The 27,537-nt window shown below is 42.6% G+C and overlaps 1 protein-coding gene across 2 annotated transcripts; it reads left to right on the top strand.

The window, feature by feature from the left end:
* The first annotated feature begins 77 nt into the window (after nucleotides 1-77).
* n4bp3 (NEDD4 binding protein 3) lies at nucleotides 78-27,537 on the top strand. Of its 2 annotated transcripts, none has more exons than XM_032527412.1 (10): nucleotides 78-337; nucleotides 21,982-22,253; nucleotides 22,380-22,551; nucleotides 23,214-23,423; nucleotides 23,769-23,890; nucleotides 24,020-24,215; nucleotides 24,293-24,385; nucleotides 24,503-24,754; nucleotides 24,952-25,210; nucleotides 25,790-27,537. In XM_032527412.1, exons 2-10 carry the CDS (start codon nucleotides 22,015-22,017, stop codon nucleotides 26,182-26,184), a joined length of 1,938 nt encoding a protein of 645 aa, XP_032383303.1. In that variant the 5' UTR covers nucleotides 78-337; nucleotides 21,982-22,014; the 3' UTR covers nucleotides 26,185-27,537. The 2 variants fall into 2 exon arrangements, with proteins under 2 accessions (XP_032383303.1, XP_032383304.1); XM_032527413.1 differs by lacking the exon at nucleotides 78-337 and adding an exon at nucleotides 10,668-10,935.

Below are 27,537 nucleotides of genomic sequence, written 5' to 3'. Positions count from 1 at the left end.
TGCCATGCACCTACTTGCCTGGTCGCTAGAGGGCGTCGCCCCCCTTCACAACTTGAAGTGTGTCTGTGTCCAGCCACCAGGCACATGTTTCCCTGGATTTCATGTTTCCTCTCACTCTGTTCAAACCTCCGAGAGGGAAGAGAGACCGTCCCAGTCTGCGCTGCCCCGACTGCACGCCGCCAGCAGGCTGATCACTGTCTGCTGCTCCGCACTAAGTCCTGGAAAATCTCCTGCGGAGCCACGTAAACGACGGGTCTTTCATTATATAACCAGTGAGAGACAAAACTGCATCAGAGTTCCAGTACTGGTCCAGGAGATGTCCTGCAAGCAGAATATGGTGAGCGCCAATTTTTCTAATCTTTTCTAATCTCCCCCCCCCCCCATGCAGCATTGCAGCCCGAGTATGTGTCAGTATTAGGGTTTATTGTGGTCCATTATGATGGCATGTGTAAAACTTTCTCCTAACCATACTTGGATAAATCGACTTGAAGATTTGCTTGACTGACTGTAGATTAAAGCTTTGTAAAGTAAAGACACAGTGCTGCTCTCATAGAGTGTTAGCCCCTAAATCAGGGTTAATCCTTACAGTTTGTTTTCACTGTTGACTGGCTATTGGCAGTGTATTTGTGTCTGTGTGTGAGGGACAAAAGAGAAGAAGAAGGAGACTGATGTATTTACAATGATTTTTTTGTTGTTGTGCCATATATTTCCTGTCACTTTGCAACTACGGTGGTCTCCACTGCAATGGATTGAATAGTGTTTGGCCTGCACAACTGTAAATGTTTGGGTTGAAGCTCACAGTCCCAGAGTCTCTTTTGATGCACAGGAGTTTGGGGACAAAAGCTGTTTTCTGTGTGTGAGAGAGCATGAGTGACTGAGTGATTGTGTGTGGGTGGAGGGGGAGACACCGGCCCAGTCTAAGGGACTGCCAGGCTGTTGTCGTGGAGACCAGAGGCCACAGGTGACCTCTGACCTGAGGACTCATGGAGCTTTGCAGGAAAAGTCCTTTGAGTGTGGTGGCGGTGGGTGCGTGCTGACGTAAGTGAAGGAGCAGGTCTGACAATAGAAAGACAATAGATGTGTGATCTGTTGTTGGAGACTACGTGGAAACCATTCCTGTCATTAAGGAATGGATTATTGGAGAATTCAAAGAGGTGATAATGGGTGATAAACTGCGGTCTCTGCCGGTGTGAATGACTGATCACTGCATGACAATCACTGAGACATCTTAAGTATTGTTTAGGGTTCAAGTCATCGCCCAAAAATGCATTTCTCCATCTCAGCCAGCCCACTTCTTTACGACAGAGAGCTGACTGAAGGATGAGATTTTGCAATCAGTTCTCCGTTATCATCAACTGCGAAAACAAACCAAAACAAATCTAATAGTGCAGTGTTAGCTAGAGTTGTGTGAGGTCAGGATTGACTGTGAGATTACGGTTTAGAGGGTCAGTTCTCCCAAATCCCACATAGTTTGTTTTTACCTCAGTGGTATCTATCCACGCAGATAGCTTTTGTTTTTTTTTGAGTTACTAGTGTCTGGAACTTCTGCCACCAACCCAAGAAAATAGAGTCTATATAACACTATGGTTATGTGACTAAATGTAGTTGTTTCTCTGATTTGGGTGAAGTGACCCATAGGCGCTGACACATCAACCAGATAATCTGCCGAGGTCTGTGACTGGAGTCCGTGTGGTGTGTTCCGTGTCAGAGGTGCCAGTGTCCTTCATTTTGGCCAACCTGACATGCTCGGTCGGAAGGCAAGCACTGCTGGCAGTCGGACAAATGACCAATCTGATTGGTGGAGTGACTAGAGTCTTTCAAAATCTGACGAAAATCAGAGTGTAAGAGCCAATCAGTACCCTTAATATTAATAGGAACCAATCTTTGGTTTCTCAGGTGCAACTCGGAAGCACATACAGTTTTTGACCACACAACGACACACCCGGACACGCACACACACACAGCAACACCACATAAGCATACATAAAAGCAGTAATTTGTCTGCACTATTAACTTATATCTCATGGAAATAAAAATAACTAATGGTGTTAATTGCAAATATGACTTGGACTTTTATTGATCAAAAAGGTTAAAAGTGTGCAAATTACTCTACCTGTGGAAAGGCACCTCAGGGGCTTATTGCGTGGGCTTAACCTCTACAATAAAAGTCAAAAGCTCGTTGCTTGGTGGAGTTTGGAGAAGTGTTGAAGGACGCGTTTGGAGACGTGTTTTCACACGTTTGGTACCGGCGACGAGACAGGAGCAGACAGCGGAGTGAGTGTGGAGAAACGGGGAAAGCATATAGCTTTTTCACATTAATGTCTATTATCAACTCCTACATTAGGCCAATGAGGTAGGATCAGGGGAGACAAGAAAAATGAATGGAACTAAACCAGCAATGAAATGCAATGGACTAATGCTTGTGCGACGGTGAGCTGGAAAATAAATCGGTCATAGCACCAAAATCCAGACAATTTGTGGATATTGATTATTGGCACGCAGATCACAAGTTCAAGCAAGTTCTCCCATGATCCCTCCTCATTGGCGTAGACTCTACTGTGAGCTTTGTCGATCTGAAATGAAGACAGATTCTGCAACTGCATGGCCTATTTCTCGCTTAAAGTGTTTTCAGAAACACGTTTTGGTGAACTGTTTTAATAAAATATGAGATTGTTTTCTGAGCAAGCCGACATGACAGCCTGGCTTTGAATTTCTGGAGAAACCAGACCCACGTGACATGTTCGTCCAATCAGCTGCCTTCAGCAGTCGGCAATGCTTCGGTGTGTTTAGAAGAACTTTTTTTGGCCAACTCGGGGAGGCAGTCAGTCCGACTGCCGTTTCTGCCAGTGGTCAACCGTCTGGTTGGTGTTTCACAGCCATTAAAGGGTGCATTAAAATAAAGTGTTGTAGCAGATTTGGCCTCTACCTGCTTAGCCAATTACTCGATCAGGGAATCTACAGAGAACTCATTTTCCATCATTTTGATCATCAATTGATTGTTAGGTAATTTATCAAGCAAATTCAGAGATTAGTTGAGCCAAAACCATGCACTGGCCAACTGGCCGGAAGAAAAAAAAAACAGAACACTAAAATATGCTTTTGAAAACCCAATATAGGCAATGCAGTAACAGAATCTTGATTCAGATTGGATCAGCGCAGCATAGTTTGACTTGAACGGAGTTCATTGGCACTGCGATAGAGACTCCTCAGCTGGGATTGGTTATTTCCTTATGCCGTTAGGAGCACCACGAGAAGACTGAGGAATGTTGTTTTTTTTTCACAGATGACTACTGTCAGAATATAGTGACAATTTCATCAAATATGATTTTTTAGGAAAGTTACCAAATTTAGCTTTAAAAGAAAAATCTAAATATTTTTTAATCTTAAAAAAGATGTGACAATGATTATTGCCACATTATCAACGTTGCAATATTAGATCAAAAGTAGCATGATGCTTGATTTGATCAATATTGCAAAGCCGGGAGGTTTTTGACGACAACCTATTAGCACATTCTGTCTTTCTGCTGCTCTTCTCTCAGAAGAATCAGCCAAACAGCTGATGTAATGTCTTCGTTCAGCTGTTTGAGCTCCCACGGGGCTGACACTCCCCTGTGTGTGTGTGTGTGTGTGTGTGTGTGTGTGTGTGTGTGTGTGTGTGTGTTTGTGTGTGTGTGTGCGTGTGTGCGTGCGTGCGTGCGTGTGTGCGTGCGTGTGTATATGTGTCTTCTTAAAGTACTGGCAGCTGATGAAACACTAATTCTGCTGATCGGTAAGATGTCTCCTGACCATTTGCTTCGAATTGCCTAACCTATAGAGAGGAGGATCCAAACTCCTCTCCCTCAAGCAAAGTACATCTGTCTTCCCACAGCATGATGTAAGTCCTGATGTAAAGCTTCAATAAAGGGTGCAGCTAAATACTTGTCAAGTCAGAGCCCAATAAACCCAACATCTACCCTGTGAACTACAGCACAATTCACTGCTAGGCTTTTACTCGTTGTGTAGCGTGTAAGTGCATAGCAGGTCAGTCATGCATACTGCAGTCTAGCAGATGGTGTAGCGGGGAGAGCTTAGCCATAATGGCACTGTGTTGGTTGACAGAGATTTCCCCTCAGGCCAGCCTGCTAATCAAACACTAATCAGCCCTTCTTTTACACTTTGAGTTCGGTCTGTCTCCCTTCCTCAGCTCAGTTTTCCTCAGATTCTTCTCTCCTTGCTCCCCATTTTCTCATTGTTTGCTCTTAATCTTGGGCTCATCCAATTACCTTATTCGGTCCCTCCTGTATGCCCTCATCTCATAGACTCTGAATAGACAAGGCCATGCCTGATCGCTCTGAAGAGAAAGTGGCATGATGTTACACTTCGAGCTTTCACTCCTTGGTCATCCCTCTGCCTGTGGCTAGCCTGATCCGCTCTCTGGGCCGTCTGTTTCTGCGATTAAAGCCTAGTCCGGTTAAGAAAATCACTGTGGGGCTTGGCCTGGATGTGGAAGGCCGCCTGTCTAGATTCTACCACTGTTAGCTATCACAGTAAATTGTACTAGTTTGCGTGGCATTCATTTCAGTATAATCAAGTGCCAGAAAATATTTTTTATATAATCCTGCTCTAGATAATCAGTTGTTTAACCAAATTAACTACACAAACATGCTGTTATCCTCAGTCTTGAGTGAACCTCAGTAAAACATTAATAGGTCAAGTTGCAGGGATCGCAGGCTTTAATTCAATTATTTTTCAAGTACCAATGCAGAGCACACACCCAAGTTAATCATTATTTCCAAGTCGCAGGTGTTTCCTTTCAGCTGAAGATTGATCTTTGAAAGTATGTTGCCATTCCTGAGATTTCCTCTTGAGCGATTTAAATCTAAAATCTAATATAATAACTACTTGTCTTAAAGACACTGGAAAACTAATCAATAGCTCAGTTGACTGTGTGTAATGGGAAGAGAGTTGCTTGTAGCGATGAACCAATGAGAATTATCACCCAGCTCTACAGAGCTTTTCAGCTCTACAGAGCTTTTTAGCATCTTTCAGCTCATTGTTTTGGTTTTGCAATCTGAAACTTTACAGCTTTGGTTTTGGCAGGCAGCGTTTTCATCAAAACAGTCACTGTATTCTACCTGCCCAGCTCCCAATGCCAGACACAAAGTTAGCGACCAGCACATTAGTGCAGCATTTAGCATTTATTTCCCTCAGAAGTTGGAGGAGACCAAACCAGAGCCAAAGGGAGAGTGAAAACAGCTTAGCCGTAACAGCTTTATGATAATATGTTAGTGTTTGTGTTAGCAGCTTGTTCCGATTGCCCCAACTGGCCAAAATAAATACTATTTCTAAACAAGTAAGCATACATTTGGTGGGGTATTTTTAATACCTTTGGGTTAAATGTGAATATTGTCAAGATCTATGGGTGTCAGTGACTAAAGAAGCAGTAGATAAGGCAGGTTAAGGCAGGAAAACCAAGTCTATTAAAATACTACAATCACCAAATAACACCTGAAATGCAAACATCATAGATTCCTGAAATGGGACAGCGTGCAGGCATCTTAGCAAAAGTACATTTTCTCTGCTTTCCTTTTCTAATCCAAAGAGGTCAGACCATTTAGAGACACTTTTAATATAAAACCTCTGCTGTCTACGTCAATTAGATAAGCATTGTGATTGTGTAGCCAAACCTTTGATTTTTACATTCATTTTTAGATGAAGACACATTATCTGCCAGAAAAGTTTTCACAACACAACACATATAGAATGTACAGAACATCACGGATTAAGTGTAAGTGTGAGTATGCATGGGTGGATTTGGCATAATGAGGAGCTTGCTTGGTGGCCCACATGCTTATTTCTATCAATCAAAAGCTCTTCTGCTGCCAGATGAACCTGGCATACATTTTCTTTTAATTTAAGCATGGCAAAGTACTCTGTGTCCTGTATTTCCTGGGTTATTACTGACTGCGTGGTTGGTTGACCTGCCACCTGACTGCTGAACAATGGTTTAATTCTCATGGGACAAGCGGGACCCCCTGACCTTTGAAGGTGAGGGGTCTGAGAGTGTAGGAGGGTGGGCAGATCCCATGCTGTGGCCTTTGTCTATAAATGTCACCAACTCAGAGGGCACTCGGAAATAGCCGCTAACTGGGGCAGCATCTCATCCTGGAGCTATTGTCTTGTTAACAAATGTAGCCCCTATTCCCTGTGAGTCAGGCCAGCCTTATCGTTTGCTTGAGTTTTTATTGATCAGGCTTATCTCCCAGTGAGGAGAAGCGCCCTCGCTCACCTGCCTTCTACAGAGATCAGCAGCAATGGTTAGTGTGTGTGTGTGTGTGTGTGTGTGTGTGTGTGTGTGTGTGTGTGTGTGTGTGTGTGTGTGTGTGTGTGCGTGTGTGTGTGGATGAATTGTGTGCATTCAGAGTACCTGGCCCTTATCTCTTTTATTTAGTCTGAAGAGTTGTAGCGTTGCAGAACAATAGGCCATGAAGTCGAAGCCCTCCTCTGCGAGTGGGCATTATTGTTTATTTATATCTGCGAGTACAAGTAGCAGTTGTCAAGGCAGCCGCAGCTCTGTTTTCTTCGACAGCATTTCAGTTTGCTGTCACATCCTATTCTTTTACATGAAATCAATATCATATACACAATATAATCATATATATATATATGATCATATAATCAATAATAATAGTTCCTTCGGTTAGAGACATGTTTGCAGAAATGCAAATGAGATTAGGCAATTAGACTCCATCGCTATACGAATATCTCATATATCTATATGGGGTAGAGACTAGGGCTGCACAATTAATAGAATTTTAATCGCGATCACGATTTGGACTTCCCACGATCAAATTTGCGTGATCGAGCGATTATTTTTTATAAAGCGTCATTTCATAGAACGCTCCGGGTTTTTTGCAAAGCCCATCTACCGCTACTACCGTCTGCTCATGAGCCAGTCAGAGTAGTTCACTGCACCCCGTGTAAGTTTCTAGATGTAGACAGTCCCAGAGGACAGAGTAGCGTGAGAAAAACTCAACAGATAGCAGTCGGTTATACGTCAGTCTCAAGGTTTACCAGTAAACGCAACACTTTGTCCCATCTGTTGTTTTTCAGACAGCAGTGACCAGTGCTAGTCGGTGCTAGTAGCGTCTGTTAGCTGTTAGCTCCTCTAGGACGCACCGGTGCTAATGTCTTTGCATCCGCTGCAATGGTGTTTTTATGGATATGGTTTAATTTTGCGTTACATGACCCATTTCGTCTGTAAAGCCGTGCCTGTGTTGGATCTTTCTATGCTCTCTCGTCCTACTCTCTCTCGTCTTACTCTCCGCGCCCCGCCACACAGCGGCCGCCGGTCCACACTTCTGATATATGTCTACAGTTTTAATTTTGTATTAACACAGCTGGATATTGTTAAGTATGAGGGGGCAAACCTGTATTTGTACCAGTGTTTCCGTGGGTAACTCTGCTATCGCGGTCGCTACGGTGAAGAACACAGAAGAAGTTATTGAATGCAACTAACTTCAGTTGGTAGAGTAACAGCGTGTGAGACGGAGCTGCAATACCGAGACCGGGACCTGGACCTGGGCCAGAGATGTGACCCATGGCCAGAATATCATAGTTCATAAAAATGCAGCGCAGTGAAGATACAGACGTTTCATACACACTACGTGTGTGTCCACCATTCGACCCGTGCTGGACCCGTTCATAATGATCAGCCATCTCTCAGTGAGTAGCGTCCATCACACTCCCTCTCGCAGTTATAAATAGCCTATGTGACAATAAAATTTGTTTTGGTTAAAATCAACAAATAATCGTGAGAATAATCGCAATCAAAATTTTGATCAAAATAATCGTGATTATCATTTTGGCCATAATCGTGCAGCCCTATTAGAGACCCATCAGACCCCCACATGGAAACTAGACACCGGTGGTGGCGACGTAGGAGCCCAAAGACCAGACCGAAGGAGGCTCCGGACTGGTCAGCTGGAGTAGATGACTGGAGGTGGAAGGGGGGGTGGAGGGTTGCACTCTCTGCCTGCAACAACAGCTGAATAGCACAGGGAGAAACTGATTATTTAAAGCAGGGTTGTGACTCTGTGATTGGCCCTTGCAATTTGTGCAGGATTCTGATTGGTTGAGCAGGAAGGTGAACGCCTCCACCAGCTGATTCTATTTAGGAAGAGAGCATTGATTAAATTAGGTCTTCCTGAAAGAATTTACGCTGAGCTATATTTAAATCAGGAGAGACTAGTTGCAGAGATACACAGCAAAAAAAGCACATTTATTAGGATAACAGCTGAATTGATTTAGGAGTGCACTGATTAAAAGTAAGGTCTTCCTGAAAGAATTTACACTGAGCTACATAATATTAAATAAAACTAAGTTTTGATATTTGGAAATAAAAAAAATCAATTATGAAGCAAATATCATGGTAGAAAATGTGGATATAGAGTTTATAAAAGCTTTTAGGAGTGATTATAGACCACAAATTATGCTGAAAACCACATATCAAACAAGTGAAAACAAAAGTATCAATTTTCCATTGCCATATTACATAAAACGAAAGATGTTGTCGCTGAAAAATGAAATCCGGCAGCTGATTGGACAAAAAGCGTCACGTGGGTCTGGTTTTTCCGGAAATTCAAAGCCAGACTGTCATGGCGGCTTGTTCAGAATACACTCTCATATTTTATTATATTTTGCTCACCAAAACGTGTTCCTGTAAGCATTTTAAGCGAGAAATAGGCCATGCAGTGGAACACAAAGCTCAGTTTAAAAGATTTTTGTCAGATTTTGACTCTAGTCACGCTCATCCCGCTCCTCGTTTCCGGGTTTGCACTCCCTCCCAATCAGATTGGTCATTTGAGTTTGACTGCCTGAACATGTCAGGTTGGCCAAAATATCACAGAACATACCGAACAGACTCGAGTCACCGACCTCGCCAGACTGTCCAACGGCTGACTATCGGGTTGGTGTGTCACGGCCCTTAGAGCCTGGTTAGCTTATGTTTTCAGTATTTGTGCTAAACTAAGCGAAGATGAGCTAAATGTATGCTGGTTCTAGCTTTAGATTTACCATACAGACATGAGAGTCGTCTAACTTACCCCAAATGTCAAACTATTCCTTTAAGAATGGAACTCTCTTATTTTACGTGAAATCTGTCTCTGTGATATCAGATAGTCCTGCTATCTTCTTGAAATCCTAACTGATAGAATTTGAAAATGTCATGTCATGTCTTTCTTAAAGAAATGACAGACACACCAAGCTCAGGGCCGTGTCTTATCAAGGATTATGTTATTTCTCAAGATCCAGACATCCCTCATGCCTCACATAGCTGATTCAAGTAATGTTATTGTCCAGAGAGCTTAGGCAGAGGAAATGAGTCTGGCTTGGGTTGTTGTCTCGTCTAGTTGACTGGTCAGACAGGTACAGTATTGCAAGCAGGCCGTGACTCGTCCTTCTTTGTTGTTTCTGCTTGTCTTTCCTTTTATGGACCTCCACATTCCTATTCTCTTTTTGCCCTGTCCTTCCTTTTTGCTGCAACAGCCATTTTTCCATCCCTACACACACACACATGCACCACCTCTACACTTCCTCCAGGTTCCCAGATCATTCTTGTTGGCGTTGCTCTGCCGGCCAGCTCAGACTTACAACTGAGAATCTGTGGAATCTGAGACTGGATATGCCTGCGGGGCCCAGAAGTAATGACAGAGGTAATGACAGGGGTAAAGCCAGCGGCACCTGCTCAAGTGTTAGCCTGGGCTACCTAGCTTTGATGGGGTTATCCCCTCCTTTCATTTTCCAGTAGATTTTCTTCAAATTGCATTTAGCAGGCCAAAGAGCACCACAAAACATCACATTCTTGCTTTGGAATGCCCTTAATAGCGCGCCAGTCGCCACACTGTGCATCTCTGGTTGGCAAGGGGCTTTATTAGCTGGGATTCCTGTGTGCCCACCTATTGGGGGCAGCTTTAGGAAGTGCAGATACCTCCTTCACTCCTCTCAGCTCTGCGGCCTGCATCACATGCATGGCGAAGAAAGGAATGGATCTCTCCTGGTGAAGGAGCAGTGAACAATGTCCTCTTGTCCCCTCCCTCTTTTGTGAGTGTCTCCAGTTTGTGTTATGTAACTTGATATGATGCAGTAACCCAGTGTTAGTAAGTTGGACTTACACTCAGGCTATTGTCCAGACAGTCCAAGCTGAGACAACCCCCGCATGCGCTCATTTTCCATTCCTTCCTCATCTATGCTCTCTTATTTTTTCCAACCCTCTTTCTGTACGTTCCTGCTGTCTTGTGTCTCTTAACGCAAGTCCAATCCAAATATTGTCTTATTATCTGTGAGCAAACAAGACACATTGTATTGTTGGTATTTGTCCAGTGAAGCTGGCTCTTGAATGTCAATACAGGGTCTGGATTGAGATGATTCACATGCAGGTCTTTTGTTTGTGAAACTGGGAGAACAAGTCCAACCACACCGGCATCTGAGAGGGCTGTAAAAGCACAAAGAGATGAGCAGGTGAGAAGGGTAAGAGGAAGGAAAAGGGAGAGGGTGTAGGGTGAGCAGGAAAGTACCAGGTTCTCTCAAGGGAGTTGAAACTGACTTATAACTGCTGCAGAGATTGACCTAGTGATTACTCCCAGTTCCCTATATAAAACACAAACATACACAGGTATATCAGTGATGCTGCTATCTGCACTGAACCTACCCTCAGGTACAGCTTAGTCTTCTATTTAGATCAGAGCAAAGTCATCTTGCCGTGGCCTGCAGGTCAGTATTTAGGTCCAGGCTGCTCCCTCCCATCCACACACCTCCCAACTGCCATCACAGACTAGAAACAGGAAGTCATGTGGCGAGATAATCAGTAGCGCGAGCGTGAGACAGAAAGAGAGAGAAATAGAGTGAGCATTTTATCAGGAGCAGAGTAGTGAAGTTTCAGGTGGACAAACAGACAAGGTAAATAGATGACTTTTTCCTACCTTTTCTTATTCTCTCTATTATTTGGGGTTTTATATGCTAACAAAAGTCAGTCTTCAAATACTAAATGTACCTAAACTTCAAAGTCCACTGTGTCATACTAGGCTTCAGATAACTGCACTAACCTGTGTGTGTGTGTGTGTGTGTGTGTGTATATTTACGGTATACAATCCTGAGCTTGCTTCTGGGATAGCTGGACTTTTTTACTTGCCAGCAGGCTCAACATGCTTTGAACTCACTGTGATTTGAGGCTGCATTGTCAGAAGGACAGAGTAAGCTGCAGAGAGAAGAGGAAAGTAGCCTGATTGTTAATTACTCATCCCTCAAGGCATGCTTATTTGCAGCGGAGTTGAATTGGAATTAGCTAGCTTTTTAACTAAATATTCTCTCCTGGGTGAATGACGTCACACTGAGCATCAGCCTCAGCCTACCCATTCACTTCCAGCACAGAACAAATATACTAATTAACAGTTAATTATTGAATGTCCCAAAATGGAAACACATGGTGCTGAAAGAACAATATATATGATTATCTGCTCTGCTGAGCTGTGTACCTTGATAACTTTAATAAAACCTCTTTCCATTACATACTTTTTCTGTTCTGTGTGTGTTTTTGATGATTGTTACTCTGATGGTCTATTTGTGTCCCTGGAAATCCCCATGAGGAATATTCATGTCTCAATGTTGTACCCAAGCTGTCTAACAAGATTACATTGGACAGAGTCAAATTCTCCTCATGTTTCCTGTTGCTTTGTTGTCATTGTTAACAGCTAAGTTGTGTCCCGTGTTGGCTTAACACGATTATTGGTAGTTCCTACTGTGCTGCTTCTCACCAATAACAAACAACAAACACCAAAAAAGAGCTGATCCTCTGACTCTGTATCAGCATGCGTCAGCATCAGTGTTTACTACCTGACATGCAGCCTGCTCGGCTCGTCCTCTGGTGTTAAGCGCAGATGGATAAAAGAAAAGGTTTCGGTACAGCTTTTTTATCTTTGTGGTTTATTTAAGCTTGAATTGCAAATCATTAACATTAAAGCAGTCATACTGTGGGTACATCCACATCTGTGTATTCCCTCTGAATCAAATGTTCAGGTGCAGTCCACACATCCCCCTGTTTGTGTTTGTGCTGAGTGTGTGGCCTATCATTGAGGGCGTGTGTGTGTGTGTGTGTGTGTGTGGATGGATGCATGCTCGGTCGCTGCAGCTTTTAAGTGGAACTGGTTCAGGTGTGGGTCGATGTGGGAACCACTCGATTTCTATCTCTGTAATCACAGAACGGTGACTCCTACATGAACCGCTCCAGGAAACAAAGAAGCCACAGAAGCGAAAGAGAAAGAGAGTCTCTGCTCATGTCCCCCCCTATTCTCGCTCTAATGAATTTAATAAGAAGCTATCTCTCATGCTTTTGTCTCTATCAGCTCAATTTAACACTGTATGGCTCCCCCGCTCTGATTATGTGGTAGAATTATCAGTCGTTAAATGTCTGATATTACCAACTTAGCTCTCACAGGAACTAAGGTGCTTTGGATAATAGAGATTTTATTTATTTTTTATACAACCCACAACACTAGCAGAGAAACAGGCCCATGTCTACGTCCTCCATTTCAATGATGTGAAGGCCCATTAATAAATACCTGGAGAGAAATGTAAGGAATGTGAGTTTGTTTCCTCACAAGGCTCTCTCCCTTTACATTCTTCACTCTGAACTTGAGCTCTGTGGTGAACACACTGCTGATAGCAGCAGTTGGCAAACACTGTACAAGCTTTGGTTGTTAACAAGCTGAACAGAAACCAGAGAACTTGTACTGGATTCAAGATAAGGGGAAATAAATAGCATGCCATTGTTGTTTGCTTTCCCACAAATTCCAGTGAAGATAGTGAGGAGATATTTCTGTATGGTGCTGGATTGTTTTTTTTTATAGTTGTTGACCTCCTTAATGCCATCATGGAAAGACTGGGAATCTGTGTGAAGTTCAATTAGTTAGCTATAGGGCTGGTTTCGAAAAAATGCCTTGTCATTCATACCAAATTTCAATACCTAAGAAGTAAATCTCATCAGCGTCATTGAGCCAATAAGCATGCAGCGTGTTTCTACCAAAATCTTAAAAAAATGCTAACATTACACGTTGTATGCATACAGGAAAAACTCCAAATCCCTCACTTAGTTGGAGCTTAGACATAAAGAAAAAGATTTGTGCCGTAATGTAATTTCTTTTTGTTAAAATGGATTTTATGAAATTGTTATTATTATGATATTATATTTTTAACGATACCCAGCCCTAGTTAGCTAGCTATCAAGCATGCAGGACATGACGCAGAGTTCTTGCAGCCACATAGCTGGTGCTTAATTTGGTAAAAATCAACCGAATCTCTTGCTGTTTCTGCCGTCTTTGTGTAAATCAACATTTCCTCTTTACCCTCGGATGCTTGTTTTCTCCTGGTTTCATGTGACCGGCACGATAGAAACATAGACATGCTCACTCGCTCGCTGTGAACTCTCCGGACAATGACCTGCTCTCTTCACACACATGGGCTTTACACAGACTTCGTACTAGGAAGCTGGAACGCTAAAGTCCGTTTAATGTCCTGTCCTTCAGGTAATGTCTAGATAAATATGGGCTAGCAGTAACTAATGCATGACTCACTATTTCTTGTGATGGTGGAGCAGGTGGATAGTGTGAGACATGCAGTTGCTGCTGGATACATATAAAATTAGAAATTCTATTTTAGTGAAGGAACACATTGTGTTTTAAATGCTATTCGCCTTTATCAGATTTACCTCCAGTATCAGATGTATTCGATTTGGTTAGCATGTTGTTTTTACCACTCGAGGTGATTGATAGATTAGTAGTGTTTACGTGTGTGTGTGTGTGTGTGTGTGTGTGTGTGTGTGTGTGTGTGTGTGTGTGTGTGGGATGAGTAAAGGGCAAGTGCATGTCACTTAAAACAACACTAAGGTCAGGTACTTATCCTTATGCTTCTAGTACTAATCTCTCTTTAACACACGCACACACACACACACACACACACACACACACACACACACACACACACACCACACACACACACACACACACATCAATAGAAATTGAATTTGTAACCTCACTGGGGGATCAACACAGGCATTCATCTAAACAAAGTAAGGGATTATGAAACCAAGCCTTTTTCACACTACAAATTGAAGACTCTTTGATATTTTAACATAACAGCACAGCACAACACAGTTGTTGTTGTTGTTGAATAAATAAAGTCCCCAGACATTATACTAATAAGCATTTGGAGGTAAGAGCCAGATCAAAAAGGTTCCATAAAACACTAGTCCAACCAGTCACCCTAGATAAACCTAACAATGCTAGAGTAGTCAGAGCCAGTATTTGAATTCTGGGCAGAAACACAATACTGTAAAGTCCGCAGAGGCAGTAAAGGCAAATGCACGTCAGACTGCCATCACTACGCTGACATGTCATATATTTCTTTTTGTGAAAAAAGAACCTCCGACGTGCCACATGTGACATGCGAACCAGAAGTCTCTCTTTAAGACTTACAGATCAGAAGCTACCCACCACAGCTGGTCTGCCTCAAAGGAGGTCCTGACAGCAGGTTTCATCTAATGAGTCCAGGTCAAAGCCAGCCAGTCAAGATCAGGATGTTTTCTCAATTCGTCCCACATTTTCTGTGTTGAAGGTTTTTTCTTCTGGATCAGTAATAATAGAGGCTGCTGGGGAAATTATGAATAAGAGTTTAATAGCATTTTTTTTCATTTATCTACTCGGAACAGAACTCTATTTGAAGAGGGAGCCAGCTCAGATCCATTAAACCACTAAAATGTTAAATATAGATAGTATATTAAAATAATAAGACGGATGAGAAAGGATTTATCTTTCAATTGGTCTAATATACTTACTGGACAGACTACCTTTACCTTTTCAGTCATATTTAGGGATTGACCTAGATTTGTCCACACAATTAAAGTGAAATAGAGACTAAGGCACAATGAAAATGTGCAACATGAAACTCGGGGGATGAGGTGTTTAAAATACCAAAACTATAAAAAATTGTTCTAAAATGGATTGTTATTACAGTATTGATCATAAAGCATTTAGAAAAGGATCAAAATGTCCGCAACTGTCAGGATGGGACAAGAACAGTATTTTAATCAATCCAGCTTTTTTACGTTTTTTTGTTGTTGATGTTGTTGTTGACACTGTTAAATTTAAGATTAAATGCACATGTATGTAAGGTTGTTTAGCAACTGCGTTTGTACCAAGACTCTTATTAAATTGTGTGATTATAATGGGCGCCCCAATAGATCAGTTGGTAGATTTTTTAATATTTTACCACACCCTGCCAGAAAAATAGTTGGGTGGTGTAGTATGGTATACAAGCTGCTCCACTGTTCCCTAAAATGTGTTCTGTTCTCCCCTGTCAGAACTCAGAATGTCTGCTCTGAACTGTCTGTGTGCTCAATAGCGCCTTGTATCTACAGCCATGACCAAATACGACCCGTTGACCTATGTAAAGACTCAAGTGTGGCTCATCAATAGAGACAGTGTGAGACTGAACACTGGGCCTTCATCTTAAGCACCACCACGTCTAACCACCAGTAAATTATGTCCCATGTTTTACAGAGACTGCCCCTTATCTTGAGTGTCGTGAAATGAAAGTTGACTTTTACTCAAAGTTCTGCCTGCCCTCTCATTCAGAAAGACAAGAATCACCTCGAGGCAGTTTAGTTTGAGGCATTTGACTACATTTCTATGAATGTGTGTAGTGTGTCAGATTTTACAGATTTTTTTTTACAGACACTACATGACATACAAACTGCCTTCAGATGCACAGAAAAAGGAACATTGCATGACCCTGCTTTTCAGCATCTTGGCTCCCCTAAAAGGCCTTAGTGTCTGGGGACAGGGCTGAAGTCTGTCTGCATGATTGTGTGCATTCATAATGAATAACCTGCTAATAATTAGAGGCTACTGCTGAGAACTCTTCTGATGTCATGCCCCAGAGCCAGAGACACTGTCACACTCACTCATTACACGCTAGCATGTAATAGTCAATCAGAGTGAGTGAAGCACTCCTTTGCTTTCCTCGTTGGCCTAGTTGGCATAGTTCACCCTGGTGCTGCCGGCTGACAGATTTAGAAAGTCAAAACAGATATAAGTTATACTTGAATTTACATGAATTTCATTGTGTGCTCTCAGTGGTAGAAACGGGTCATCCAGAATATCCATGTTTTGGGGGCTAATTAATGATATCCTTTTTTATCTTCTAACATGTAAAAAAGGTACACTGATTGGCTTTGATTCTAAGAACTTATTTTTACTTGGTTGATTTTAGTAACAATGTTTAGTATGAAAAAGTTACTCCTCTGGCTTCTTTGTGCCACTGTTCCCACAGATGTCCAGAGATCACTGGGCAGGTAATGTGCATAATTTTGTTATGTGCCTGTTTTGGTTGTAAAAGGCATACTTTGCCAATTTTAAACCAGCTCTGTGTCATCTTTATGTGGGCAGTGTGTTTAGATAAATGCTATTTTGCTTCCCTACTTGGCGCCAGTGCACAGAGATCCCAGCAGAGCAGAACAGTGGCGGTCTGCCGAGATCTGCCGGATGACACAAAACGCGTCAAGCCAAACATCGTTTATCTAAACAGACTGCCCACACAACGATGACACAGAGCTAGATTTTAAACAGCAAAATATCTCTTCAAATGTGGCAGAATCATCTCTCTTAGCATGCTACATCAAACTTTTGACACTGCAGCAAACTACCATGATATCCTTATGGCAGAGTAGGAGTTAAATATAACACTCGAGTTCTCGAATAAATGAAATAAGGCCAGTGGCTGATTTAGTAATCACTCTATTGTGTTTTACACAACCAACAGCTGTGAAAACTAACAAGTACAGCTTTAATAGAGCTTATATAATGTAACAGTGTGCGCAGTGTGGGAGTTTTAGATGTAACCTGCAAAGTTACCCCACAAAGGTAAACAAACTTTGATCATAGATCAGGGGAGAGAGAGTGCTGAGGGAAGAGGGCAGAAGATCTGTAGCTGCGAGCCGTGCATATGCTTTTTTCGGGGCTGTGTTGAGTGACCTGCGCACACACAAATGTGTGAGTGAGCGTCCGTGGGAGTGAACACTTTGTGCATCAAAAGCTGACGAGCCCGAGCTTGTGTTGTGTATAAAGCATTTTTGGAATTTGGCTTCCTCGTCCTTCTCTTCTCTGTCTCAGTCCCAGTGCTGACCCTTGTGTCTCTCAGGGTTTGATATGTCCCCTCTTCATGCTCAAGCATTTCAATGCAAGCTTTGTTTTCCCCTAAGGACACCTGATTACAATGTTTTAGGAGAGTGTCCTTAAAAAAAACCCTCTTGAAGGCTGCATGTTTTGTTTTCTTTGTGATTATAGTGAAGTGGCTGTTGTATGGTTTTCTTGAAGAGTTAGGGTATCACCCTGAGAAAACTTGAGCCAAAACCTCACTGAAAGGCACTAGAGACTCACACCTCTCAGCATCTTGTCTTTCCTCATTAGTATGCACTGCTCTATATCACAAGGACTGTACGGTATTGTGATTGTATACCTCAGCCTCAGTTTGGGAATTGCAGTATTCAGTATTACTCTTTCCCTGTTTCAAGATACACTGTTCAGTCCCACATAGTACATTCAGCAGGCTGACAATGTGTGCTGACCAGATATCGTCAGTAAATGAGTTTCGTTTATGTACTAATTTTCCTTTAGAGCTCCAGTTTACAGCATTTCATTTTTTGGAAGGAGGCCACTAGAAACAAGCGCAGCAGCAGATGCAGGTAAAGGTGAGCAGCATCAGAGGAATGTAGAGCCTCATCTGTTACCTAAACAGCACTTTGATACACTGATTTAGCTTTTGATCAAAGTTAACAGATTTTTAAAAAAAACAAAAAGGCCGTCACTGCTTTGAAAAAGGCATAAATCAAGAACAGAGGACTTTTCAATTAGACCACAACTGTTCAAGGCTGTCAGGAAGCACTGCTTTAATCATGTGTGTGTGTGTGTGTGTGTGTGTGTGTGGTGTGTGTGTGTGTGTGTGTGTGTGTGTGTGATTTAAAGATGTGTGTTGCATTTCTGGGCCCCATGGTTAGTTGGGGCTGGGCTATAAATCTTGCTGTGTCTCCTGGTTTACTCGGGCCCATAAACTAGAAGGCGATTATGGAAAACAACTGGATGCAAGATTTCTTCAGTCCTGCCAGATTTGTGGTTGCAGCCTAAAAGGATTTTTACCTTCCTTGCATCTACCCTAAAGGAATTGCTTTGCCTCACCTCATCCCCTAGCTTCCCGTCAAGCATCGATTGGCCTCTCATGTCTTACCTAATACCGTACCTAAAAATACTGTGTCAGACCTTGGCTAGTGGCCATTAGGATTGGCAGACTCATGATTTATTCATAATGGTGTCAGACACATACACACTCAGCATGACCTGCAACGACTCAAATCCATCATGTCTTACTACAGAAAGACTTCCTGGTTGGACGGCACCAGAGAAGTACCTAGTTGTCACATCATACTTGATTATGTTCATCAAAATTTATTATCAGGTTTTTTTTCCTCAACTTAAGTTCAGCATGTATTATATTGGCTTATTAGGAGCTGGATGCTTTAATGGAAAGTTTCACTTTGGAAAAAATCGTACGTCATGAATATAAACATGAGCAGCTTGGTCTGCTTTGATCTGGGACTGGCTGGGAGCCCTGAGTGGAGTGGGCTGGAGCTGCCGTTGCACAGCTCTCTCTATCTGCCTATTTTGAACATTTGCATAACTGTTATAACTGTTGAAGCCAGCAGTGCAAAGCTGGCTTGTATTAGAAGCAAGAGGAGATCCCAGAGTGTCACTGTGGGTGTATGTGCTCATACATAGTATACTTCTATGTGACGGCGATAGAGAGAAATTGCTTGTGTCGTGAGTGAGAACTGATGGTCAGGCAGCATGATGGCCAAGTCATTAATCTGGATGAGCCTAGGTTTGATCCCCCAAGCAGCCATGCCCCCTGCCAAAGCACTGTAGAGCAACCACCATTACTGTATGTGCATGTTTCATTGAAAACAAGTTTGCAAAGCTTGATTTCTTAATTTCTAGGCACTTGGATCAACTAAATTCACTCAAAAAAACTTGCAGCAACCTGAAACTTGCTTGACATATGTGATCAATCCATCATCAATCCACAATTTTCTGCTTTATTTTCCTGTTTAGTTCTGTTATTGTATCCTATTAAATGCAGATGCCAGCAGGAACCAGTTTAAAAGCTCATCTTGTTATTGTGTTTAAGGACACTGAAATCTGAGGCTTAAGAATCACCTGTCAAACATCACCCTTTCTTATGCAAGAACAAAAACAGCATTCATTTCGCTTATTGGTGATCCTTCAGGTTGGATCTTGCGACAACATACCTTTACAGTAGAGTAGCTTTTGGCAACCCTATCTCAAATATCAGATGTCTTTGAATGGACGAAGGTAGGAAAGTTAGGAGCTACAAGTTAGGAAATTAATCTTAATATTTGTTATGTGGTTTGAAAAATGGTAAGCAGTAATGTTAAGTTGTCAAGGATGGTAGTTAATGGCCTGAAACAAGTAAATGTCCAATATGGCGGTTTAAACTCTCCTTTAAACTCCTTTTCTGTGACTACTACGTGAGATGCCTGAGCACAAAAGATGAGATTGCCTCCCTCTGGTCCTGTTTATAGTCGGAGGGACTGTGGTGTTTTATGGTCTGGAGAATGTTTTATGCACAGGAAGAGAGAGGGTCAAAGGGTGAAATCAATAGTGAGCCTTAATGAGGTTGTCTGAAAAGAAGGAGGGAAGGGAATATGTGGGTGATTTGACAGACAATGTTGAGAAAAGATTTGGTGCGTAGAGCTGAAGAGGCTCAAACTCAAATTGACAAAACAGTAGTGTCTCTGAGGTAGGTGTAGCTTGGCAACTGGTTTAGTTCTGTCAAAGAGAAAATGTTAGTCATTCTATTGTTTCTTTTCTCTATAAAATGTTGACTGCGGTGACTGACAGGAAAAGTAAATCTCACACAGACAGCCTTCATATCTGTGGGAAACATAATCAGGCCATAAACATATGAAGACACAATGTATGATTGCTACATTTGGATACACATGCTTTTCATAAGAGACAATTTGCAAATCAAATAAGTTGCAGCAGCCCTGCTGTACTAAGCTATATGGATCAGAGTTTCGCAGCAGGATATTGATGCGATGCTGCCCTACCGCAGAAAAACCACCTCCCTGATTCACATGACACTAGTCTTTTGTTTACCTGTTGTGAAAACATAACATGAGCTTCTGAGAGGCACGACATATGCTGTAACAACTGCATTAGGAAATAGACATTTTCATTTGGGATTCATCCTCTTTGTAAAGACATCCGTTTACATTCATTCTTCTCCCATAATAGGGTTTTGGTGGAGGTCAGTTTGTGTGTTTGTTTCACAGTGAAACGCTGAGTTGTTCTAGCTGTGCTCTGAGACAGCTGCCTGAACAGAGAAACACAGCTGATGAAACTTCACTTCACACTCTTCCTCCAGAGATCACCATGTTCCCAGGGTCGGAACGGGGCAAGAGGTGGAGTTTATTTTAGTTAAGGAGGAAAGACACAGAGCTTCACTTTGGTCCAGACCAAAATAGCTCCTAAACTGTTCCAACTGCAAAGGATTGTACAACTATCCATGGTCCCTAGAGGTTAAAATATAATGACTTTGTTGATCACTTGAGTTTTCATCTAGCGCCACTGTGAGGTTGAAATTTTGTGTTTTTAGTCAATTCAATTCAATTTTATTTTGTTTATAGTATCAAATCATAACAAGAGTTATTTCCAGACACTTAACAGATAGAGTAGGTCTAGACCACAGTCTATAATTTACAAAGCCAAAGACCCAGAATATCCAGTGGAGTGCAGATATTATTTCAGATGCATCCTAAAAATTGTGGCTTTTGTTTTGTATAGTCCTAACTAGCAAATCCGCCTATGTAAATGCATGCTAACGCTAAAATATCATAGTAACATGTTTAACGTGCTAAAAATCAACATTTTACCATTGTTAGTGTGAGCTTTGACTAAGCCAAATAATTTGAACATCAACAACTTCTCAGTCCCTCCCCCCCTTTCCGCTAAAGACCTAAACTGTCTCCTAAGCTCCTCCCCCCACAAAGGAGAATGAATGCGTGTGCATGAGCAGTGATTGCCACGCAGTTAGACAATTTTCTTAGACCAAATTCTCTGGGTCCATCCTCTCAAATGTGTATATTTTCTGGCTTCCTCTATGACTGAAGGTGTTTGGGTTTTGGACTGTTGGTTGGACAAAACAGGACATTTGAAGATGGGTCAACTTGGGTGATGAGAATTTGTACTGGTCATTTTATTTACCATTTCAATACATTTAAGAGACAAACAACTAATCAATCAATTGAGAAAATAATTACCAGATCAATCCATAATGAACATCATTTGCAGCCCTGAACAGCCCAGAATGAACAGTTAGCTGACATTTAAAATGTTAAATATCTTACACAGTTTGCCAAGAAGCAGGGAATAACTTAAACAGTATATGTATCTATAATGATACTGTAAGAGCCAATGTGTGCCCTTGGTATAAATTGGAACCAATCTTTGGTTCCTCAGGTGCAACCCGGATGCACATACAATTATGGACCATACAGAGCCACACACACCCACGGACACACCCACACCAACACCACACATGCAGACAAGTAATTTGTCTGGACTACCAACCTATATCTCATAGAAATAAATGGAACCAATGCTGTTAACTGCAAATATGACTTGGACTTTTATTGATCAAAAAGGTCAAAAAAAAGTGTGTCAATTACTCTACCTGTGGAACGGCACCTCAGGGGCTTGAAACGTGGGCTTAGCCTCTACAGATACGTTGACCAGAGCGTGGTCATTATGGTCATTAACTTATTATTTACTAACCAGGTCTACATACTTCACCTTTGACTTTTCTCTTTTTTCACAGAGCACCTTACCCTCACACAGAGCCCTGTAACTAATGGCAACCTCAGTCCAGACTCTTCCTCTGACCCGTGGCCCCAATAAAAACTTCCGTAACCCGTTGCCCCTCTCGTCCCGTTGCGGCATGGGAAGTGTAGGCAGTCTGGTGGAGAGGCCAGATGTGTCTCCGACTAAAGGCAGCCATGCAATGCCCCAGGTGAGACCCAAACAGACCAACGGCCTCCTGAAGAAAGGCTTCACCCAAAGAGAGCTACTCAACTACCTCAACATCACCAGGTGAGTGCTGCTCTAAAGAAACAGATGCTTTCGCACAGCAGTTCAAATGCTGCAACTTTGAAGGTATTCTGCAAGGTAAAACGTGCCAGGACTTGACCCGAGTTGACCTACTGTGCTTCCACACAGAAAAGAGACTAAAGCAAACACAAGCAGTGACGGTAAGAAGGACGTTATCCCTGGCCTCAGCTCTGCCAGTGGCCGCGAGGAGGAAAACTTATACGCCAAGGTCTACCATAAAGACGGCACCGAAGTAGATTTGACAAAGAACTCACTGCCAAGTGGGGGCAAGTATGAAAAGGTGAATATTGTTACAAAAGGACTGTCTTATTTTTGATGATTAAATCTGATGTTTTGTCAAAGAAACATGATTTTGTTAGATCATCAAGCTCTATTACTATTTGAGTAAAATAGATAGCTTAAATGAATCAGGGCAATCTTGAAAGTATTACATTTTATAGGTACTACAAAGCGTCCTCCAAAGCTGTAGGTATGAGAAGGGCTGAGTATTATTCACCAATTCAGGCACTGAATGCTGCATCCATTGTGTTCTTTTTATGAATGATATACAGCCAGCTAGTGGCTGCTGGGGCTGAGTTAGATTTATCAGTATCACATTTATACATCTCTGGCAGCATGGTGCAACATAGCCTGTTGCCAGAATAACCTTAAATCACCCCGTGCCCACCAGCGTAGATTGAGAATCTGCCACTTTTTGTGTTGCTGAATTTATTGCAGCAATCAAATCTCACCATTTTTTTTGCTTGAATTGGTCAACTCTAAGAACACAGGGTGGGACAGCATTGATTTAATAGAAACATTGTGATTTATTGTTCCTTAGCTCAGCCCCGTTCACTATAAGGTCTCTTTTTCATCTTTAGCCTTGACTCTGCTACTTTCTACTCTTTTTGCATTCTCTAAAAGTGCCCTGAACTTTGCAGACTCTTGGTTCTTTTTCCCCAGGCTCGTTTAAGGTCTGCCTTCAAGCCCGTCACTCCCAAAAATTTCAGCTCCATGCAAAACCTCTATCCATCTTCCAAGTCGGAGGATGTGGAACATGGCCTTTCCAACGGGCTGCACAGGGCCTACGCCCATGTTCCCAAAGCTGTCTCCACCTCTTCCTCCTCTTCCACACCCTCCCGTCATGGAGTCCCGACATCCAGTTGTAATAAGGTATCTTAACACATGATCGTAACTTTAAGCCTTTATTCAGTTCCTGTGAATCGCTGTCTATACCTAGTTATTGCCTCTGCAAAGGAGGTATGTATTCTATTTATCTGTCTGTTTACTTAACAAAAGCTTTTTATAGACTTTAATTGAGCTGTGGGCCAGTGAACAAGTGAATTATGTTTGTATCAAGGATCCCGTTTTTGTGCATTGATTACAGAAGCAAAAACTAACTTTCCATGACTTTCCATTCCATTGACTTTATTCAGCCATATTTTAGGGCTAAAATTAATCTTTTCTCAACCTATTAATGTTACAGTGATAAATAACTGTATAATTATGACTGTGTAGGCCCTCTCCTCGGTGCGTGGGATGAGCCAGGAGGATGATAACCTGTCAGACTCGGGCCATAACTCCATGAGCAGCCTGCCGCCATACCGGCCTCCCTTCCGCCCACACCTGTCTCACATCAGGTCTTCCGAAGCATTATTGTCTACTTTTTGTTCAAGAGTGTTGCTATAAGTGATTTTTTTGTTTAGACATAATGACTGTGTGGGTGGTGAGAGAATTTAATGGCCATGGGTGTTTCTTTTTTACCCTAGTGCATCTATGGGCCACATCAACACCATCGGCTCCCTGGACCGCACCGCTCTGGGCCCAAAGGCTGTAGGGCCAGGGGGCGGGGCCATAGGGGAGATGGCGTGTCGGAGCATGGCAACCCTGAGCCGTCTGGCTCCATATGGAGGGGAGGCTCCACCTCCTTATGAATGGACACTCTCCCTGTCTGTTGAGGAAGTGGTGAGCACTGGATGGATGGATGGATGGATGGATGGATGATTTACAGACTGGCAAGTCATTCATTTTGTCTTTTCCAGGTCCGGGATCTGGAGGAGCGTCTGGTGGAGAAAGAACATGAGCTGAAACAGATGAAAAGAAACCTGGATGAGAGTGAGGGCGCCATCGCTCAGGTGAATCTCATTGTCTGTTCATCACCACTAATCTATGCATCCATTACCATCAATCTATGCATCCATCTAACTGCTTTTCTTTTGAAGTTTGACCCCCCATCTGCTCGCCACATGCAGGTGTTTGAAGGGAAACAGCGTCTGTGGGAGAAGGAGGTGGATGAGCTAAAACTCCTGTATGCCGCCAAGCTGCGCCAGGTTTCCCAGCATGCCCAGCGCTCCCAGCGCAGCCTGCAGTTGCAGCTGTTCAAGGTCCAGCAGGAGAAGAACCGACTGCAAGAGGAGCTCAACAGCCTGAGTAGGGAAAGGAGTCAGGAGGCTGGAGCCATGGCAAAGCGAACCAGTCCCACTCTGGAGGAGACGCAGTGGGAGGTATGGCCTTAGGAAGACAGGGAGGGGGTGGGGGGGGGGGGCACTTTATGGCAGGGAGAAGCATGTAGAAAGTAGGAAGTACAGGAGACAGTGGAGATAACTGAATTCTTATTTCGTGTGTCCTGTTAAAAGGATCACCAGGTCTGTAGAGCCAGTAAAAATGTGTCTTCTGCTCCTGTCCCTTATTTTCCTCCCAGGTTTGTCAGAAGTCCGGGGAGATCTCTTTGTTGAAGCAGCAGCTGAGGGACTCCCAGGCGGAGGTGACCCAGAAGCTGAGTGAGATCTTCCAGCTGAAGACGCAGCTCAGGGAGACCCGCACAGATCTGCGCAACAGGGAGGGCCAGATAGATGCACTGAAGCTGGTCGCGCAGGGGACACAGCGTCGCAGGTGCTCCTCTCAGACTGCACATGAGGATGGAAAAGGAGCAGAAGAGAGTCCTTCAGCTGGGGCAACAGGTAGATTTATGGATCTGTCTCTTAGCTGTGTGTACATACTGCCACTGGCGGTGTTTAAACTACCTGCTTTAAAGGTTAAAAGGAATACATCTTACTTTAGTCATGCTGCGGCAACACAAGCGCAGATAAGAGTTAAAGCTCATTTGTTGACACAGCAATTTACCAAAAACCACTCTCAAAGGACTTTACACGAAAGTAACTAGATCCAACGGATCAGCATTCAACCACAAAACAAAATAACATTAGTATTTCAAAACTATTTAAGCCTGCAAACGCCAAGCAGACATACTGTACAGAAGGGGAAAAAGTTTTTTAAAAGCAAGATAATTATACGCCACAGATGTCGGTTTACTATCCCAGCAAGAGAGGCATCCAAACTGTGTTTCTTATCAACGCAGCTGGATCTTGTCTGGGTTATTTTTAGTTATGATATGCTTGGATTTAAAATCAGGTTATTTGACTAACCAGGTCAAGAGCAGAGTTCTGTGCACATTTCAAAGCAGCCAATGTCTTTCATTATGTGTCCCCTGCGTCTCTGCTGGACTGTAGTTGAAGCCATGTGTACCTTTTGTGTTGCAGGAGGGTGCGGGGGCACCACGGAGGAGCGCCTGCGCGCAGAGCTCCTGCTGGAGCGACGCCAGAGCGAGTACCAGGCCACGGCTTTCGAGGAAGAGAGGCAGACATGGCAGGCAGAAAAGGACAAGGTTATTCGCTACCAGAAGGAGCTGCAGGCCAGCTACTTAGAGATGTATCACCGCAATGAAGCGCTGGAGAGGGAACTGCACCAGCTGAGGGCGGGCAGAGAGAGAGGAGGAGGAGAAGGAGGAGGGAGAGGTGGAGGCAGCGGCAGCAGAAATGGGACATTGGAAAGAGAAGTACCAGAGCTGAGGAGTGAAAGAGCGGGTGAAAAACAAGAGGACAGACCTTCCTCTGGTTTGCCATGGATTGAGAGAATAGAATCATCTGAAATTTGAATGTGACAGACTTACCAGCATTTGCAAGGCAAACTGTTCTATCCAGAAAGTATGTTTTCTACGGAAGTCCAAAAATAGACTAACTAAATTAAAATGATGACATGAGCAAACATTTTAAGAACAAAGTTTTGACCTAAGTCAGAAATGATTAAAGAGACCAAGTTAGTAATTATGACTACATCATTTACATTTTCAATTACTAAGTCAGGATGCTTTAATGAACACATTTCTTAAAATGACGAGGTCCTTAGTCAAAATGTTGATCTGCTATGAAAAAATCCCGAGATACTCAGACAAAATGATGAGACATTAAGTCATGACTGAGATCGTGGTATCTCAAAAGTTTGACTAATTATCTCATCATTTTGACTTTGATGAGTATTCATATTTTTTATCATGCATAACTTTTCATCTATTTTTCTTCTTCTGCCAGCAAAAAAAAACATGGGCTTCCAAAGTTTCCTGTCAGTTTGCCATTCTCGGCCCATGCACTCTTCTTGATGTTTAATGCCCTGATCCTGCACAGACAGGACCAACAACCCCTACAGAACACTCTAAGTATTACTGTCTGAGCCTGTCCTTGGCAGAAGAATCAAGTCAACTCTGTAAAAAAAATACAGCCAAACACCTAGACAATTGATATCCTGATTGTTTCTATTTTGTGTTCATTTGGGAGTTACTTTATGGTTTGGACTGCTTGACAGTAACCAAAGGATCTAAAGGAAGGACCAAAGGATTCACAGGGATTTAGTGTGGCCCATGTAACATCTCAGCGCCTGTTCAGTCTGTGCAGAAGGTTTTGTGGAGACAGAGCTCACCTGGGTTCTGTGAGGAAAGCCGCATCTCTGGGTTAAGTACAGGTATCGGGAATTAAAGCGATCCAGTGTCAAGGTACTAATGCTATTTCTTTGCCATCAGAAAAATTGTGTACCATACTTAAGAAACTGGAAATGTTATTTTTCCAGCTCCTGTCAGGTGATATCAATATATTTTGTACATAATGTCATTTTGATTTGATTGGCCTTTTGTCATTGTATTTCAAGCACACTGTTGTCTTAAATGGGCATATATCTACATCTTTTGGTTGCAATGAAAGCAATCAGCAGATTAAGATACTGAACATAACTGCCTTGCTTATTGGTGCACTTACCCAGCCAAGAACAATTCAATGCATGACATAGGTGAAGTTGTTCTCTTGTATTGTTTATTAGTAATATATGAACATTCAGAAGCCAGCTCTCAACCGACATTTCAACATACTGTGACTCTTGTCTATTTACTGGAATTAAAACTGTACAGTATAAATATATATATATGTTTGTTTGGGATTCATAATAAACCTTATGAAGCGGT

Source organism: Etheostoma spectabile, chromosome 10, assembly GCF_008692095.1.
Source record: "Etheostoma spectabile isolate EspeVRDwgs_2016 chromosome 10, UIUC_Espe_1.0, whole genome shotgun sequence".
Taxonomy (NCBI): domain Eukaryota; kingdom Metazoa; phylum Chordata; class Actinopteri; order Perciformes; family Percidae; genus Etheostoma; species Etheostoma spectabile.
The sequence above is the reverse complement of the archived record's forward strand: the minus strand, read 5'-3'. Positions and strand labels throughout refer to the sequence as shown.

Excerpts from the sequence above, each read along its gene's own strand:
- n4bp3 (XM_032527412.1), top strand. The coding sequence starts at position 22,015 with ATGGCAACCTCAGTCCAGACTCTTCCTCTGACCCGTGGCCCCAATAAA. Across the intron at positions 22,254-22,379 it reads AACTACCTCAACATCACCAG|AAAAGAGACTAAAGCAAACA; the intron begins GTGAGTGCTGCT and ends GCTTCCACACAG. Across the intron at positions 25,211-25,789 it reads TCCTTCAGCTGGGGCAACAG|GAGGGTGCGGGGGCACCACG; the intron begins GTAGATTTATGG and ends TTTGTGTTGCAG.